The 20,092-nt window shown below is 43.3% G+C and overlaps 1 protein-coding gene and 1 long non-coding RNA gene across 5 annotated transcripts in view; one reads left to right on the top strand and one right to left on the bottom strand.

Annotated features, from left to right (window-relative positions):
• Positions 1-20,070, bottom strand: part of LOC105489005 (katanin catalytic subunit A1) — a 68,164-nt gene extending 48,094 nt beyond the window's left edge. The window contains exons 1-3 of one of the 4 annotated variants that reach the window (XM_071096592.1): positions 19,496-19,672; positions 7,803-7,977; positions 1,592-1,749 (exon numbers count right to left, since the gene is read on the bottom strand). In XM_071096592.1, coding sequence (XP_070952693.1) covers positions 1,592-1,749; positions 7,803-7,964 — 320 coding nt within the window. In that variant the 5' untranslated portion in view covers positions 7,965-7,977; positions 19,496-19,672. Of the gene's footprint in view, positions 1-1,591; positions 1,750-7,802; positions 7,978-19,495; positions 19,742-19,982 lie in introns of those variants that run through there. The other 3 variants (XM_071096590.1, XM_071096591.1, XM_071096589.1) reach the window with 3 other exon arrangements.
• Positions 19,812-20,092, top strand: part of LOC139363326 (uncharacterized) — a 29,528-nt gene continuing 29,247 nt past the window's right edge. Inside the window, exon 1 of the long non-coding RNA XR_011623446.1 lies at positions 19,812-19,938. This is a non-coding gene — a long non-coding RNA (uncharacterized lncRNA). The remainder of the gene's footprint in view (positions 19,939-20,092) is intronic.

Raw genomic sequence — 20,092 nt, forward strand, 5'->3', positions numbered from 1 at the left:
GTCAGGAGTTTGAGACCTGCCTGGCCAACATGGTGAAACCCCATCTCTACTAAAAATACAAAAAATTAGTTGGGTGTGGTGGCGGGCGCCTGTAATTCCAGCTACTTGGGGAGTTGAGGCAGGAGACTTGCTTGAACCCAGGAGGCAGAGGTTGCAGTGAGCTGAGATCATGCCACTGCACTCCAGCCCGGGAGACAGAGTGAGACTCCGTCTCAAAAAATAAATAAATAAAATAAAATAAAATAAAATAAAATAAAATAAAATAAAATAAAATACAACCAAGCCTGGTTCAAAGGCAGTGAGTTATCTCAATTGATTGTTCACAGTCAGTTACAGATCAAACTCTTTGTTCTACTCTTCCCCACCTTCTCACTACTGCACTTAACTAGTCTTAAAAAAAAAAAAAAAAAAACAAGAAATCAGAGTTGCAATGACAAAATGTTAAAACTGAAAACCATCTGGGCAACATCTTAATGCAAGGTTAACGGGCAATGAACCCGGGAAGTCATAAGTGTTCTTTCTAGAAAGGCATGACACAGTCAATATTTAAATCTATAATACAAATTAGAAAATCTATCATGTGAATGAAGTAGATAACATCCACCTGCACATTTGTCAGTTAAAAAACATGCAGTAAAACTATGCATGATTGGCTAGTTACAGTACCTCAGTAAATATCAGCATCACTAGTTGTTCCTTTGCTGGCACTTGGTAGTAGGAAGTTGGGGGAAAAAAAGCCAGAGAAAACCCTAAAATTCAGAACATTTTATTTTTACTGTTCTCTATGAATTAAAAAGCCCTTTGTTTTTTTTTTTTATTTTAGCAGTGTTACAGCTTGATGAAAAGAAATATTCTGTGATTCCTGTTTGAGAACCACTGTTAGTCTAACTTCCTCTCTTTGCATAAGAAAAATCTGAGGCCTGGCCGGGCACGGTGGCTCAGGCCTGTAATCCCAGCACTTTGGGAGGCTGAGGCCAGGCGAATCACGAGGTGAGGAGATCAAGACCAGCCTGGCCAACATGGTGAAACCCCGTCTCTACTAAAATACAAAAAAATTAGCCAGGCATGGTGATGCATGCCTGTAGTCCCAGCTGCTCAGGAGGCTGAGGCAGGGGAGTCGCTTGAACCCGGGAGGCGGAGGTTGCAGTGAGCTGAGATCGCAACACTGCACTCCAGTCTCCTGACAGTGTAAGACTCCGTCTAAAAAAACAAAAAAAAGAAAAAAAAAGAAAAATCTGAGGCCTAGAAAGGTTCTATTATTTTCCCAAAGCTACAGAGAGTGGCAAAGACAGACACAGAGCCTGAATATTTCAATTCCTAACCCCATTCTCCTTCCACAAGATAACACTGTCTCTACCACTTTAAGGTCATTCACAAAAGCATATCTTTAAATTATTCCTACCGAAATCTTATTTTTTGAAATAGGTCAAAAAGGCACAAGGTTCAAGACCAGTGAGTTATAAAAGAGTGAACATTCAGTAAAGAAAACTCCCTCCCATTCCTGTCTCTCAGCCACCCCATCCTCCTCCTAGATATAATCAATGCTATAAGCTTCTTGGGCTAACTGGTTTCTTAAAAGGTCTCCACTTACCTTCGTTCAACAGGTACAGGCATGGACCAGACTTCTCCCTCAGAAGCTGGAAGGTCATGCTGTGCTGCCTTCAAGGGAGTGCTGTCTAGTTTAAAGCTCTCTAGTGTTTTCATGATATCTTTAACATGTTTAGCTTCCACATTTATTTCCTGCCAAACCTGATTTCAAAGAAGAAGAAGCATCTTTAAATTTCTATAATATATCACTGTCAAAATTAAATGAGGGCCATTTATTAGAGATGTTAGAAAACTCCATTTTGATATCAGATATCCAGTAAACCACATCAAAATATTCTATCGAAATTTTAAAAACAGTTCATTAAATTTATGTTTTCAACTGCAAATTTTTTTTTTTTTTTGGAGATAGAGTCTCGCTCTGTCACCAGTGCAGTGGCGTGATCACTCCTCTGCTCACTGCAAGCTCCTCCTCCCAAGTTCACGCCATTCTCCTGCCTCAGCCTCCTGAGTAGCTGGGACTACAGGCGCCTGCCACCACGCCCGGCTAATTTTTTGAATTTTTAGTAGAGACAGGGTTTCACCATGTTAGCCAGGAAGGTCCTGATTTCCTGACCTCGTGATCCACCCGCCTAGGCATGAGCCACTGTGCCGGGCCCTCAATTGCAAAACTAATTCTGATAAAATGAATTAAACATCCAGGATAGGCTAGGCATGGTGGCTCATGCCTGTAATCCCAGCACTTTAGGAAACTGAGGCGGACGGATCACTTGAGCTCAGGAGTTTGAGACAAGCCTGGCCAATATGGTAAAACCCCATCTCTACTAAAAATGCAAAAAATTAGCCGGGCATGGGGCAAGCGCCTATAGTCCCAGCTACTTGGGAGACTGAGGCAGGAGAATTGCTTGAGCCCAGGAGGTGGAGGTTGCAGAGAGCCAAGATTGCGCCACTGCACTCCAGCCTGGGCAACACAGCAAGACTCTGTCTCAAAAAAAAATCCAGGCTAATTAAATAATACTACTAATTTACATTCTTATTTAAATTGCATAGCCGGGTATGCTGGCACATGTATGTAATCCCAGCTACTCGGGAGGCTGAGGCAGGAGAATTGTTTGAACCCCGGAGGCGGAGGTTGTGGTGAGCTGGAGATCACGCCATTGCACTCCAGCCTGGGCAACAAGAGTGAAACTTTGGCTCAAATAAATAAATAAATAAATAAATAAATAAATAAATAAGTTGCATAATAGGCTGGGCACAGTGGCTCACACCTGTAATCTCAACACTTTGGGAGGCCAAGGAGGCAGATCACCCGAGGTCAGGCGTTCAAGACCAGCCTGGCCAAAATGGTGAAACCCCACCTCTACTAAAAAAAAAAAAAATTAGCTGAGTGTGGTGGCGGGCACCTGGAATCCCAGCTACTTGGGAGGCTGAGGCAGGAAAATTGCTTGAACCCACAAGGCAGAGGTTGCAGTGAGCTGAGATCATGCCATTACTCCAGCCTGGGCAACAGAGCGAGACTCCATCTCAAAAAAATAAAACAAAACAAAACAAATTGAATAACAAACTGAAAAGTCAGGCATAACTTTAAAGTTCTACAAGAATAATTAGCTGGGCATGGTGGCCCATGCCTGTAGTCCTGCCTACTTGAGAGGCTGAGGTGAGAGAATTGCTTGAGCCCAAGGGGAAAAAAAAAAAACATCAAAGCACAACTTGTGAAAGTTTCATTTTTGTCAAACTTTATTGTTATTTCTTAGAGACAAGGTTTCATTCTGTTGCCCAGGCTGTACTGCAGTGGCACGATCATAGCTCACCATAACCTCAAACTCCCGGGTTCAAGCCATCCTCCCACCTCAGCCTCCCAAAGTGCTGGGATTACAGGCGTCAGCCACCATGCCCAGCCCTACTTTGATAACTTTTATGCTATTTAATTAACTTTGTAAATGCTGAATAATCCCAATTACCCTGATTTGATAATTAAATATTGTATATAGGAAACAAAATATAATGCGTATGCCCAAGATATGTACAACTATTATCTATCAGTAAATAATTTCTAAAAAACGAAAACAACACTGATCAGAATATACTAATTTTACGACTAATGGGTCACAACCTACAGACTAAAAAGGTCTCAATTCATATGCAATGAAGGTATTTTTTTAAAAGCAGTCTTTTTTTTTTTTTTTTTTAATATTTTTTAGAGATAGGGTTTCGTTCTGTCATCCAGTCTGGAATGTAGTGAAATGGCCCTAGTTTTGAGAGTAAGGCTCCAACTCAAAAATAAAAGAGAAAAGGAATCTTGATGCAATTTAAAAACTAAGCCTGGGCAACATGGCAATACCCCATCTCTAAAAAAAATAATAATAATAAACCAGACATGTTGGTTTGTGCCTGTGGTCCCAGCTGCTCCGGAGGCTGGATGGGAGGATTGCTTGAGCCTGGGAAGTTAAGGCTGCAGTGAGCCATGACTGCACCACTGTACTCCAGCTTGGGCAACAGCCTGAGACCCTGCCTCAAAAAAACCCTCAAAAACCTATATATAGTTTTGATTCAACTGTATTATAGTAATGGGTCTTAACTCAGCCTAAAAACTATGGTGACGGCTGTACATTATATATGTATTTAATGCCACTGAGTTGTATACTTAAAAATGGCCGAGGCCGGATGCAGTGGCTCACATCTGTAATCTCAGTACTTTGGGAGGCTGAGGCAGGCGGATCACCTGAAGTCAGTAGTTCCAGACCAGCCTAGCCAACATGACAAAAACCCTGTCTCTACCGAAAGTACACAAAAATTAGCTGGGTGTGGTGGCACACACCTATAATTTCAGCTACTCGGGAGGCTGGGGCAGGAGAATCACTTGAACCCGGGAGGCGGAGGTTGCAGTGAGCAGAGATTGCACCACTGCACTCCAGCCTGGGCAAGAGAGTGAGACTCCATCTCAAAAAAAAAGAAAAAAAAAACAGTAAAGTGTTATGTATATTTTACCATAATAAGAAAATGGTAGGACGGGCATGGTGGCTCATGCTTGCAATCCCAGCACTTTGGGAGGCCAAGGCAAGCGGATCACCTGAGGTTAGGAGTTCAAGACTAGCCTGGCTACAAGGTGAAACCCTGTCTCTACTAAAAATACAAAAATTAGCTGGGTGTGGTGGCAGGCTCCTGTAATCCCAGCTACTCGGGAGTCTGAGGCAGGAGAATCACTTGAACCCAGGAGGTGGAGGCTGCAGTGAGCTGAGACTACACCATTGCACTCCAGCCTGGGCAACAAGTGAGAAAATCCATCACAAAAAAAAAAAAAAAGAAAGAAAATGGTAAAAAAAAAACTATATATATAATATTGAAATGAAATTTAAGATGATAATGTTTTGTTTTATAACTTAAATGATTTAATCTTAAGTACCTTTAAACAAAAGCTTAGACTTAAGTAGCTTTTGTTTAAAGGTACTTAAGTCTAAGTACCTTTTGTTGTGGCCAACAACAAAAGGTCTGAAAGTCCTTCACTGACAACCTTAAGACTCCTTATGAAATAAAATATTTTCTAGGCCGAGCATGGTGACTCACGCCTATAATCCTAGCACTTTGTGAGGCTGAGGCAAGAGGATCATTTGAGTCCAGGAGTTCAAGACCAGCCTGAAGGCCGGGCGCGGTGGCTCAAGCCTGTAATCCCAGCACTTTGGGAGGCCGAGATGGGTGGATCACGAGGTCAGGAGATCGAGACCATCCTGGCTAACACGATGAAACCCCGTCTCTACTAAAAAATACAAAAAAAAACTAGCCGGGCGAAGTGGCGGGCGCCTGTAGTCCCAGCTACTTGGGAGGCTGAGGCAGGAGAATGGCGTGAACCCGGGAGGCGGAGCTTGCAGTGAGCTGAGATCCGGCCACTGCACTCCAGCCTGGGCGACAGAGCATGACTCCGTCTCAAAAAAAAAAAAAAAAAAAAAAAAAAGACCAGCCTGAATAACATAGTGAGATGCCATGTCTATAAAAAATAAATAAATAAAAGATTAATAAAATAAAATATTTGCCCCTTCTGGTAATTATATGGATACAGTAAAGGATATGGAGGGACAGATATAGGGAAATAGATTAAGTTCAAAGAGATAGGCTATTTCTCTCAAAAAAATTAAGGACAAATATTGAACAATATTTAAAAACCAGCTCAGTAAAATCTGAGGTATAATATTCTATCTAGAAGATCAGCTCAAAAAGACTATTACTTTCTTTTTTTTTTTTTTTTTTTTTGAGGCAGAGCCTCGCTCTGTTGCCAGGCTGGAGTGCAATGGCACAATCTCGGCTCACTACAACCTCCACCTCCTGGCTTCAAGAGATTCTCCCACCTCAGCCTCCCAAGTAGCTGCGATTACAGGCACCCGCCACTACACCCAACTAATTTTTTTGTATTTTAGTAGAGATGGGGTTTCACCACGTTGGTCAGGCTGGTCTTGAACTCCTGACCTCAGGAGATCAGCTCACCTCAGCCTCCCAAAGTGCTGGGATTACAGGTGTGAGCCACCACGCCCGGCAAGACTATTATTTTCTTAACATTTTTTTCCTCTTGTGACATAGTTGAGCCTTGTTATAAATGCCACCCTCCACTGGACCTGTAAGTTACACAATTTCCAATTTTAAATTTCTGTTGGTCCTCAGTAACTGAAATTTCTCAATGGGATTCAACCATAATCTGCTTTATAAAGTTCTGTTATACAAGGAATATGAGGCTGGGTGTGGTGGCTCACACCTGTCCCACCACTCAGGGAGGCTGAGGTGGGAGGATCACTTTAGTCTACGAGTTTGAAACCAGCCTGGGAAACAGGGAGATCCCATCTCTACCAAAAAATTTAAAAATTAGCAGGTCACAGTGCGGCACATGTGTGGTGTGGTTTCTCCCACTCAGGAGGCTGAATGGGAGGATTGTTTGAGCCTGGGAGGTCATGGCTGCAGACCGTACCACTGCACTCCCTCCTGGGCAAGAGAGCAAGAACCTCTCTCAAAAATTAAAAATATATATATATGATGCCTGTGAGATTCACAAGCCATTTACAGTTTCGACAATGGCTTAATAAAGTCTACTCTATTTTTACCAAGTAAAAATCTGAACAAAAAATGTCAAAACCATTCTTTTAAGAAACTCGTGGCTGGGCGCAGTGGCTCATGCCTGTAATCCCAGCATTTTGGGAGGCCAAGGCGGGCAGATTACCTGAGGTCAGGAGTTCGAGACCAGCCTGGCCAACATGGTGACACCCCGTCTCTACCAAAAACACAAAAATTAGCTGGGTGTGGAGGCAGGCGCCTGTAATCCCAGCTACTCAGGAGGCTTGAACCTGGGAGGTGAAGGTTGCCGTGAGTCGAGATCGCGCCACTGCACTCCACCCTGGATGACAAGAGCAAAACTCTGTCTCGAGAAAAAACAAACAAAAAAACTCTCTTACTAGATTCCAGCAATTAGAGTTAAGTAGAACTCATAATACTGCTGATGGTGAAAGTGATTATTAATAAAGTTTCAAGTAATATTATATAGAAATCTGTGTAATAACTCAAATACTTATGTTTTGTTTTGTTTTTTATTTTTGAGACAAGGTCTAGCTCTGTTGCCCAGGCTGGAGTGTAGTGGTACAAGCATAGCTCACTGCAGCCTCAACCTCCCAGGCTCAAGTGATCCTCCCTAGTAGCTAGGACTACAGGCATGCACCTCCACATCTGGCTAATTGTTTTATTTTTGTAGAGATGAAGTCGTGCTATGTTGTCTAGGATGGACTTGAACTCCTGGCCTCAAGTGATCCTTCTGCTTTGGCTTCCCAAAGTGTTAGGATTACAGGAGTGAGCCACTGTGTACTGTGCTCGGTAGTCATACAGTCTTTTTTTTTTTTTTTTGAGACAGAGTCTTGCTCTGTCGCCCAGGCTGGAGTACAGTGGTGGGATCTCAGCTCACTGCAAGCTCCACCTCCTAGGTTCACACCATCCTCCTGCCTCGGCCTCCCAAGTAGCTGGGACTACAGGCACCCGCCGCCACACCTGGCTAATTTTTTGTATTTTTAGTAAAGACAGGGTTTCACCGTGTTAGCCAGGATGGTCTCGATCTCCTGACCTTGTGATCTGCCCGCCTCAGCCTCCCCAAGTGCTGGGATTACAGGCATGAGCCACTGTGCCCAGCCATACAGTCTTAACATGTAACTACATATAGCATTGACATCTGATCTAAATTTTCTCTTCCTAGTACTTAAGCCATTAAAACACACAGTAGCCATTATTCTCACCTGTTGCCATTTTTGCTGGAGGTATGTATCTTTGACTGAGTACAGATACTTGTTCATTTGGTCAAGAACTCCCTGATAATAGACCATCGCAGAGTCATAGTTTCCCAGCAATGCATATTCACGAGCCAATTTTACATTCTCACTAATCATAAGAAGACTCATGCTCAACTGTAAGCTAAAAAGAAGAAAAAAAGAAACACTTGAGGTTTACATGTCTCTTAAAAATAAGTATAGTTATTAAAAAATACTTTCCAGTGTTCCCTCAAGAAACTCACAATCATACATACCACACTTCCCATTTCTGTATGTGTGCTCATGCTATTTCCACTCCTTCAAAGAAAGTTTTTTCTTTTTTTTTGAGACGGAGTCTCGCTCTGTCTCCCAGGCTGGAGTGCAATGGCATGATCTCGGCTCAATGCAACCTTCGCCTCCCGGGTTCAAGTGATTCTCCCACCTCAGCCTCCCAAGTAGTTGGGGTTATAGGCACCCACCATCATGCTCAGCTAATTTTTTTTTGTATTTTTGTAGAGACAGGGTTTCACCACGTTGGCCAGGCTGGTCTTGAACTCCTAACCTCAGGTGATCTGCCTGCTGCCTTGGTCTCCCAGGTGATCTGCCCGCCACCTTGGTCTCCCAAAGTGCTGGGATTACAGGCATGAGCCACCGTGCCTGGCCTCAAAGAAGTATTTTATTTAGGAAGCCAAGGCAGGCAGCTCATTTCAGTCCAGGAGTTCAAGACTAGCCTGGCCAACATGGAGAAACCCTGTCTCTACTAAAATGTAAAAATTAGCTGGGCATGGTGGCACATGCCTATAGTCCCAACTACTTGGGAGGCTGAGAAACGAGAATCGCTTGAACCAGGGTAGCAGAGGTTGCAATAGGTCAAGATCACATCACTGTACTCCAGCCTGGGAGACGGAGCAAGACTGTTTCAAACAAACAAACAAACAAACAAACAGGCCAGGCGCGGTGGCTCATGCCTGTAATCCCAGCATTTTGGGAGGCTGAGGCGGGTGGATCATGAGGTCAGGAGATCAAGACCATCCTGGCCAACATGGTGAAACTCGGTCTCTACTAAAAATACAAAAATTAGCTGGGCATGGTGGCACGTGCCTGTAATCCCAGCTACTCAGGAGGCTGAGGCAGGAGAATTGCTTGAACCAGGGAGTCGGAGGTTGCAGTGAGCCAAGATCACGCCACAGCACTCCAGCCTGGCAACAGAGTGAGACTGTCTCAAAACACAAACAAACAAAGAAACAAACAAACAATTAAAATATTGTTTTTAAAAAGTTCCCACATTCAAACCCTCCCAATTGTCAAAGCCCAGCTCAGAAGGCAGTTTTCCTAGTATGTCTACCCCCTGAACTCCTCAGTTCAAAATAAACTCTCCCTCCTCTGAAGTCCCCTGCACTTTACTGTGACTTTCATCCCAAGACACTATCTACTTCAAATTATAGTTTCTATATGTCTTATCTCTATTAGACTGTTATCTGACAGTAGGATTTGCATCTGAAAGGTGTGAGACTATATGATCCTTGAATGACACACATCTTATTAAACATCTGCAGAATGAATAGTGAATATTAGATACATTTTTTGAAGCAGTGTGGATTAGCAGAAGGCATATGTATTTTGAAGTCAGAAAAATCTTGGCTAGAATTGTAATTCTGCCACCTTAGTCGAGTCCCTAAACTTTTTTCTAAGCCTGTTTTAGTATCTGTAGAACTGTCATAGCAACTACTTTCAGGAGTTATGCTACAAACAATAAAAGACTATTTAAAGTACCAAGCGGCCGGGCGCGGTGGCTCAAGCCTGTAATCCCAGCACTTTGGGAGGCCGAGACGGGTAGATCACAAGGTCAGGAGATCGAGACCATCCTGGCTAACATGGTGAAACCCCGTATCTACTAAAAAAATACAAAAAACTAGCTGGGCGTGGTGGCAGCACCTGTAGTCCCAGCTACTCGGGAGGCTGAGGCAGGAGAATGCGGTAAACCCAGGAGGCGGAGCTTGCAGTGAGCTGAGACCCGGCCACTGCACTCCAGCCTGGGCAGCAGAGCGAGACTCTGTCTCAAAAAAAAAAAAAAAAAAAAAAAAAGTACCAAGCATACTACTTGACAAATAGTAGGTCTTCAATAAAGTATCTGCCATGAAACTTTCTATATATGAGAACCTAATCCAACCTTTAAACCTAGGAGTTCAAGACCAGCCTGGGCAACATGGCAAAACCCCATCTCTACAAAAAATACAAAAATTAGCAGAGCATGGTGGTGTGCGCCTGTAGTCCCACCTACTCGAGAGGCTGAGATGGGAGGATTACCTGAGCCTGGGGAGGTCAAAGCTACAGTAAGCTGAGATAGTGCCACTGTACTCTAGCCTGGGCAACAGAGACAGAGTGAGACTGTGTCTCGAGAAAACATTTTTGGCTGGGCACAGTGGCTTACACCTGTAATCCCAGCACTTTGGGAGGCCGAGGTAGGTGGATCACGAAGTCAAGAGATCGAGACCATCCTGGCTAATGCAGTGAAACCCCGTCTCTACTAAAAATACAAAAAATTAGCCGGGTGTGGTGGCAGGCGCCTGTAGTCCCAGCTACTCAGGAGGCTGGGGCAGGAGAATGGCGTAAACCCAGGAGGCGGAGCTTGTAGTGAGCTGAGGTCGCGCCACTGCACTCCAGTCTGGGCGACAGAGCAAGACTCCGTCTCAAAAAATAAAAAAAAAAATAAGAAAGCAATTTTTAAAAATGCACGTAGTAGGATATGGATATGGATGTGGATATAAAGCATTAGAAGCAGATGCCTGATAAATGTGAGCTTTGTTAATGTTCACAATGACTATTAACTGTAAATCACATGGTGAAGTTCAAGGCTGGAAAGATTTACATGCTTTTGGGGAGTAATAATTTGGATTAGGGATGTGGCTATGGGAATAAAAAGAAACAAATTAGAAACACTGTGGTGAAAGAAATGCTGAGATTACTCAGGAACTCACTGTGTGGAGAAAAAGTTGAAAATGAATGAAGTTTCAAGCCTAGAGGACTAAAAAGGTGAAGAAATCATGAAAGATCACAGTAAAGTTGAGAAGACATATAAGTATAAAGAAAACAAGACTGTTTTTTTTTACTTCTTTTGTGTGTCAGTGGGGTATCTAGATAAGTGTATTTCATAGCTTGTTTTCTAGCTGCATCCTTTCTGATTTTCATTGCACTGGCCAATCTTTGCTCACTCTAGCCCTATCCCACCATCAGCCAGAAAAACAGCAGTGCCAGCCCAATACCAGACAGAGAGAGCAGAGTATTTCAGGGCCAATCTAGACCTGGATAGAGTGAGGAGCTGATGAAAAAAGAGACGTCGACACAGCAGCTCTTAAAAGTGGTCTCAGCCAGGCACGGTGGCTCATGCCTGTAATCCCAGCACTTTGGGAGGCTGAGGCAGGAGGACTGCTTGAGCTTAGGAGTTCAAGACCCGCCTGGGCAACACGGCAAAACCCCATCTCTACGAAAAACACAAAAATTAGCAGAGCATAGTGGTGTGTGCCTGTAGTCCCAGCTACTCGGGAGGCTGAGGTAGGAGGATTACCTGAGCCTGGGGAGGTCAAAGCTACAGTAAGCCAAGATAGTGCCACTGTACTCCAGCCTGGGCAACAGAGACAGAGTGAGACTGTGTCTCAAGGAAACATTAAAAAAAAAAAAAGAAAAGAAAAAGCTCCAGGTCCAGATGATTTCTGTAAGTATGGTGGGGTTTTTTGTTTTTTGGGTTTTTCTTCTTTTTTTTGAGACGGAGTCTCACTGTGCTGCCAGGCTGGAGTGCAGTGGCGCAATCTCAGCTCACTGCAACCTCCGCTTCCCGGGTTCAAGTGATTTCCCTGCCTCAGCCTCCCATGTGGCTGGGACTACAGCCACGCACCACCACACCCAGATAATTTTTTGTATTTTAGCAGAGATGGGGTTTCACCATGTTGGCCAGGTTGGTCTCGATCTCCTGACCTCATGATCCGCCTACCTCGGCCTCCCAAAGTGCTGGGATTACAGGCATGAACCACCACGCCTGGCCTCGGGTTTGTATTTTTGTTGTTGTTGTTTTTGTTTTTTTTTTTTTCTTTGAGACGGAGTTTTTGCTCTTGTTGCGCAGGCTAGAGTGCAGTGGTACAATCTCAGCTCACCGCAACCTCCACCTCCCGGGTTCAAGCGATTCTCCTGCCTCAGGCTCCCGAGTAGCTGGGATTACAGGCATGCGCCACCACGCCTGGCTAATTTTGTATTTTTAGTAGTGACAGGGTTTCTCCATGTTGGTCAGGCTGGTCTTGAACTCCCGACCTCAGGTGATCTGCCCACCTCAACCTTCCAAAGTGCTGGGATTATAGGCATGAGCCACCACACCCGGTCTGGCCTCGGGGTTTTTTTTAACCGAGCTTCTAAACAGAAATAATTTCAACCACATAAAAGTTGATCCAGAAAACAAGAGAAAAGCTGAGCAACTCTTTTTTATGAGGCTGAAATCATCTCAATTAATTGAATAAGAACACAAGACCCATTTCACTTATGAACATGGAAATCCTAATATTAGTTTACCTACAATGCATCGACACACACACCCCATGATCAAGAAGGGTTGGCCGGGCGCGGTGGCTCACGCCTGTAATCCCAGCACTTTGGGAGGCCGAGGGGGGCGGATCACAAGGTCAGGAGATCGAGACCACGGTGAAACCCCGTCTCTACTAAAAATACAAAAAATTAGCCGGGCGCGGTTGTGGGCGCCTGTAGTCCCAGCTACTCGGGAGGCTGAGGCAGGAGAATGGCGTGAACCCGGGAGGCGGAGCTTGCAGTGAGCCGAGATCGTGCCACTGCACTCCAGCCTGGGCGACAGAGCGAGACTCCGTCTCAAAAAAAAAAAAAAAAAAAAAAAAAGAAGGGTTTATCCCAGAAATGCAAGGATGACTTAAGATCAGAAAATCTATCATTGTAATTCCTCACATTAATGGACAAACGTACCTCACAAGAAAACGAGGAAAGAGTATAAGGGACAATTCACAGAAGGGAAACCCAAATGGCTAACAAGCACAGACAGAAGTGACCAATAAATACAAACCGAAGCCATGAGAAACCTCTTTTTATTATTTTTTATTTTTTTTTTTTTTGGAGACAGAGTCTCTGCTGCCCAGGCTGGAGTACACTGGTGTAGTCTCGGCTCACTGCAACCTCTGCCTCCCAGGTTCAAGCAATTCTCCTGCCTCAGCCTCCCAAGTAGCTAGGACTACAGGTGCTCGCCACCACACCCAGCTAAATTTTTGTATTTTTAGTAGAGAAGGGGTTTCACTATGTTGGCCAGGATGGTCTCAATCTCTTGACCTTGTGATCTGCCGGCCTGGGCCTCCCAAAGTGCTAGGATTACAGGTGTGAGCCTATGCGACCGGCCAAGAGACCTCTTTTATTCACCAGACTCAAAAGTAAGTGCAATAATACTAAGTATTGGCAAGGATTTGGGAAAAAGGAAACCTTTACATCAATTTGCAGGCATAAACTGGCATAGTCATTTTGGAGTGCAATCTGGCAGTACTTGGGGAAATTATGTATGCATGTATACATATATGTACATACACACACATATATATATGTATATATACACCCCATGACCCAGCAATCCCATTCTTGTGTAAATCTTCCAGAGAAAGTCTCATACAGATCCATAAAGGAACTTGGTTTTGGACATTAATGACAGAAATCTTTGAGAAATCAAGTAGCGTCAATCTATTTATTCCCTGCTAGGGGAAATATGGTGGATACAGACCACAGAGTACCATGTAGCAGATAGAAGCAATGAATAAAATTTACATATAGCAACATGGATAGATCATCAAAATACAAGGTTGCGTGAAAAAAAAAGTCTCAGACATAGAACAAGATCTAAATCCCAATGTCATTTTATAAATTAAAAATACATATGTTATATAAAATACTCATTTTTAAAGGATGCATACATACCCAAGAAAGTACCTTAAATATATTAGAAAGTCTATGGAAGGTGAGGAGGAAAATATATGAATGGAGAAATTGCTTATGACAAGTAGGAGAGAAACAAAAAATAAATATAAGAGAAGAAGGGCCTTATATCCATGGATAATCATAGGGAGCCTCTAAGATGGCACTCAATGACCTTTGCCTCTTGGCATCTGTACCCTTATATAATTACTACCCCTTGAATGTGTGCTTGTAACAAATAACATAATACCATTTCTGAGATTAGACTATGACTTCCATCTTGTTTGCTGTCTCTTGCTGACCCCACTCAAATGGAATACCAGCTCCACGCAGTGAGCTGCCTGGGCAGAGGCTCACACGGCAAAGAGCTGAAGGAAGCTCTAGGCCAACAACCAGTAAGGAACTGAGGCCCTTGGTCCAACAGCCCCTGAGGAACTGAATCCTGCCAACAACCATGTGAGTGAGATCTAAAGTGAATCCTTCCTCACTAGAGCCTTGAGATGACTATAGCCCTGGCCAATACCTGACCACAGCTCTGAGAAACACCCTGAATCTAAAGTATCCAGTTAAGTCATGCCCAAATTCCTGACCCAGTGAAAACAGTGAGAGACAATAAATGTCTGTTGTTTTAAGTCACCAAGTTTTGGGATAATCTGTTATGAAGCAATATAGCTATGAACTAAGGTCTATGAGTAACTCAAGACTGGGCATCTGAGCTCCAAAAGAAAAGGAATAAAATCCTATGACCTAAATCTTGCCTCCCTGGATTCATGACCACTGATGACATTCTATCTTAATAAAATCCTAAAGGCCAAGGACTATATCTCTCTGTTATTTACTGGTGTCTCTCTAGTACCTAGAACCATGGCCTCAAATGTAGATCTCAATCAATCTTCCAATGACTGAATACTGCCTAGTGTCCTTTTTTTTTTTTTTTTTTTTTTGAGACAGGGTCTCATTCTGTAGCCCAGGCTAAAGTGCAGTGGCGCCATCATGGCTCACTACAGCCTTGATCTTCTGGGCTCAACTGATCCTGAGTAGCTGGGACCACAGATGTGTACCACCACAGCCAGTTAATTTTTTTTTTTTGGTATGTTTTGTAGAGACAGGGATTTCACCATGTTGCCCAGGCTGGTCTTGAACTCCTGGGCTTAAGCAATCAGCCCACCTTAGCCTCCCAAAGTGCTAGGATTATAGGCGTGAGCCACCATGCCTGGCCAGGTTTTTGCTGTAACTACCAAGAGTTTGTAACCTTGTCCAGTTCCTGACCCTCAGCATGTTCACAATCCTTGATCCTCAGCTCATCCCAAGCTGGGATTACAGCTTGATTCTTGTGTGATTACTTCTGCCCTGAAGTCATCCATGCCCTACAGAGACACCTAGTCTGGTCAAGGGTGTTAGAAAAGTTTAACTGGGGCCTGCTGCTAAAAGTATACAGTTGTTCTAGATGAGCTTGGATGTCAAGCCTTTCCTGTCTATTCCCTCTCTTCCTCTTTTCCATAATAGCCTCCCTGGAGATCTTTCTTCCCATTTTCCCACTAAAAAAATCTAAAATAGTCAGGCACGGTGGTTCATGCCTGTAATCCTAATACTTTGGGGTGCCAAGACAGGAGAATCGCTTGAGCCCAGGAGTTCGAGACCAGCCTTGCCAACATAGTGAAACCCTATCTCTACAAAAATTACAAAAAATTAGCTGGCCATGATGGGACGCTCCTGTAGTCTGATGGGATGCGCCTGTAGTCCCAGCTACCAGGAGGCTGAGGTGGGAGGATGACCTGAGCCCAGGAAGTCAAAGCTGCAATGAACTGTGATCATGCCACTGCGCTCCAGCCTGGGTAAGAGAGTAAGACTCTGTCTCAAAAAAAAAAAAAAAAAAAAAATTAAATTAAATAAAAATAAATTTAAATTAAGTTGTTACTTACATATAGGTGGTCCTTGTTTTTTTCTTGAAGGCCATGATTCAATGGCCCAAAACTCATACAAGTCCCTCTAAGCCTTCTTTAAAGGTTCCATGTTTTGAACTCTTTCTAGTCAGATAAAATTCTTTAGAAGCCAATGAATTGATATTTTCTAACAAACATTAATGTAAAGTCTAATCCAAGGCTACATTAACAAATGACTTGAAAAATCCCTGATTATTAAAGAAACAATGTGTTTGCAGAAAATAGTATTAAAGCACTTAGTTCACTAAATGTTAGCCGAAAATAATTTTCCGCATCCCCTTATTACTCTCTAAGCCCAAACCACCCTTCTCAAATGAATGTTACAACTGTAAATTTATGAAATTCTCCCAATTTTCAACAATATATCTTTATCATTGCTAAAATTCTACTGCAGGAAGACTAGAAACTGGCTCTATTTAGCACAATATCTGGCAATATTTGAAGAAATGAATCTATTTGAAAAAAAAAAAAGCTGGCTGGGCACGGTGGCTCACGCCTGTAATCCCAGCGGATCACAAGGTCAGGAGATTGAGACCATCCTGGCTAACACGGTGAAACCCCATCTATACTAAAAATACAAAAAATTAGCCAGGTGTGGTGGCAGGCACCTGTAGTCCCAGCTACTCGGGAGGCTGAGGTGGGAGAATCGCTTGAACCCGGGAGGTGGAGGTTTCAGTGGGCTGAGATCGCTCCACTGCACTCCAGCCTGGGCGACAGAGCGAGACTCTGTCTCAAAAAAAAAAAAAAAAAAAAAAAAAAAAGAAAGGAAAAAAAAGCTGACTGACACAGTGTAAGCACTATGAACTATAAACACAAACTGTTGGTTCAACATTAATAGAATACTTATAAAGATGAGATTGCCCCAAAATTCAGGCTCTTGGTTACACGGATTATTAGAGAGAAGGATAACCATACGCAATGCCTGCTTTATCTCATAGCAAGTTTTTCCTTTACATTATTCTAACAGAACCACCCTTTTGCTTACATGCCTTGAGTATTTATGAGTCAGCTAGTGACTAAATTAACTTAAACTGAGCAAGATGCAATGTGAAATTTTAACTCAAGTGACAAAATCAAATTTTTTAAAATACTGAAATCCCAATTTTACAGCAAAATTTCTAGCAAATATAGTATGTGATGCAGTGTTGTGTCTCCACAGAGAAAGTTTTTTTTTTTTTTCTTCCTCTAGGATTAGGAAAAAGAAGTGATCAAAGAAACTGAAAAAGAACAGGCAAAATATCCAAATATCTGAGTTCTAAGGTTCTTATTCTCTCTCTAAACAACAAATACAGGGCCCTGCCTATTTCACACCTAAAGAGGATACCTTACCCATTTAATTTTTAAAGGACTCAGGCTGGGTTCCACTTATTTGCAGTTTTTTTTAACATAACGTACATGGGTCATTCATTCAAGAAATATTAAAGGAACACCAACTAAGTTGCAAGGAATTGCACTGAAGACAAAAACAAGACAGAATTAGACCTTGAAATCCTTGAAGTTTAATAGAAGGGATATCACCTTATTTATTCTAGGTTAGTTTTTTTCCTTTGCTTAGTAAGAGGAGACAAACATAGAATATTATTAAACACAGACTAAAAAATCAGCAGCAATGTTGGAAGCCTGAAAATGTTTTCAAAATACCTATCTGTGAAATTTACTTCCTGAAACAAAAAGATCACGAAACTCAATCATGCATCTTCCTGAAGGCATTTCAGTAAAGCAAGTGTATGTGACTTCAAAAGTGGCAATACACTGGTAAGCAATTTTCAGAATGTTCATGTCTGGGATATGAAAGAAACCACATGCTAACTTACAGTCAGCCACTGATTATTACGAATAGGCACAACAAATGAATGATCCATGACCAATTACATCATGGCATACATTTTTCTTACCTTTATAATCATCATATGATAAATACTTAAGCACAAGACAGTTACCACTATTTTAAAAAAATACCAAAAAGAAACTTGTTCAGGAAAAAAGTACATATAAAGTTCACTCTATTTGTACAGTAAACTTTCAGTTTACCCTAAACAAAACAAACAAATCAGTGAGTATAATTATTAAAATGTAATTTAAAAGTCATATTCAAGCTTATCGATAAACACCACAAGCAAAATCTACTATCATGTTATCAACACTGACCATATTTATGTGATAATACTATCTTTTTTAAACAGTCAAGTGGCTAAAAAAATCCAAACTGCTGTCAACAGAAATTCAACAATGTTGTTAATAGAGTTAATTCAACAAGATTCTCTAATCCTCAAAATTTGTCAGCATCTTGATACCAGTTTAAAATGAGGTGGAGAATCCCTTGTGGACTACATGGCATGCCTAGTACTGAACCTATAAAAATGTAAACGCTTCTTGAATAACTAATGCTATAAAGCAGCTTTATACAGCTTTTCATAGTCTAGGAATGTTGGAAAGTTGATCAGCACTGCCTGTTTTTGGTGGTTTTTTTTTTTTTTTTTTAAGGTATTTACAGGCCACAAGTTGTTAATGTTAATACAAAACAGAGTTTTGCTCCTATTTCTTGGTATAAGAACAAAAACTGGACGGGCGCAGGGGCTCACGCCTGTAATCCCAACACTTTGGGAGGCCTAGGCAAGCGGATCACAAGGTCAGGAAATCGAGACCAGCCTGGCCAAGATGGTGAAACCCCATCTCTACTAAAATACAAAAAGTTTGCCAGGCGTGGTGGAGCGCGCCTGTAGTCCCAGCTACTTGGGAGGCTGAGGCAGGAGAATCCCTTGAACCCGGGAGGCGGAGCTTGCAGTGAGCCGAGGTCGCGCCACTGCACTCCAGCCTGGCGACAGACCAAGACTCTGTCTCACAAAAAAAAAAAAAAAAAAGAACAAAAACCAGCTCCTTTGGAAAAGAAAGCAGGGCTTTATATTGAGACATTTAAGCCCGTAAAAATATTTCAAGAATCTGTCTTAACATCTACTAAGGTGACTATCATTGTGACTACGTGACAAAGATCTACTGCACCCATTCTAAAACATCGGGAATGTTTTCAGCAATAACTAAACGTCTAATTTCAAAGAGGAAGCCGTAAATTAGTGCTTTCAAGAGAAAAGAGCATCACTGTGCTGTTGGAAGTTAGTAACTAATATAAAAGCGACCCTTCGCGGTTATAGCAGGAAACTATTTTTGATTAAATAAGAGCTTGAGATTATCCACCATAAGGCACTTCAGGATCTACGTCTGTCTCTAACTTTGTCATCACATTTACATGAAACTAATGTTTCGAGGGAAAACTTTTCTAAAAGGTACCAACTCTAAACCAAAAGGCCCACAGGCCTTCCAGAGGACGCCACGCTCTAGAATAAATAAGAAATAACATCCCCAACAATATCACTCTAACCTAACAAATTTTAAGGAGAGTTGCCTCCCAATGTCATGGCCATCGGGGTTTTTACCTGTGAGGGTTTCGGGGTGGGGGGCGTGAACCGGTTCCGGAGAGAACCAGTTAAAAAAGCGAAGGACTAAACACTCTCGGCTGGTGACTTCGCTAACGACACAGACCAAAAGACGGGATCGACAAGAGCCCCCGAAAAGTCCCCCGCCGGACAGGATTCCTCAGGTAGGGGGACTGTCACCTAAGCCAAGTTGTCGGGGACAACAGCAAGGACCTAAGACCTCAGGTAGGCAGGCTCACGGAGGGTTGCGCTGCGGGTTCTCGCTGCGGGCCTCCCGAGTCCCTCACCCGCCCGGCCCTGGAAAATCCGGGGTCCCCAGAGCACCGCCAGAGTGAAAACTCACCTGCGGCGGCCCAAGCTCCTCGGGAAACCGCCCAACGCCAGGCACAGAGTATTGGCCGAGTGGAGGTCCCGGCAGCGAGGAAGGAGGGCCTGACCCAGTCCAGCCCACCTTGCTCTCCGCTCACGGCCCCAGTACTGCCCAGTTCAATCGTCACCACCACCTGCCGGCGCGGCTTCTGCTCGCCGAGAATTTGAAGACAAACCCGCCAGGGTCACTTCCGGTGCCGGGGACTACCTCAGCGACTCCGGCGCACGCGGGGCAACACCCCGGGAGCGAGGACGCTGGGCTGCAGCGGCGGAAGAGGGTGTGGCCGGGCTCGGGGGCGCGCGTGCGCAGTCTGGCGCCTCCTCCCGGCGGACGCGGCGGCGGCTACCAGGGATAGTATAGACCTTGGTATAGATGGTATTATAGTACTACATCGCGCGCCTCTGTACCTTGTTCAGGTGCTTGCCCACTTTCCCTCCCATTTGATTTTCACCACACTCACACACACACCGAGGTCAGGTGTCTATTTTAGAGGTGAATGTCCAGGATCAAGCAATTCGTTTATGACAAATCCTGTTTTAGAACCTAGTATTCAGAATTCCCCAGCTGGGC

The sequence above is a fragment of the Macaca nemestrina genome, chromosome 5 (genome assembly GCF_043159975.1).
Source record: "Macaca nemestrina isolate mMacNem1 chromosome 5, mMacNem.hap1, whole genome shotgun sequence".
NCBI classification, from domain to species: domain Eukaryota; kingdom Metazoa; phylum Chordata; class Mammalia; order Primates; family Cercopithecidae; genus Macaca; species Macaca nemestrina.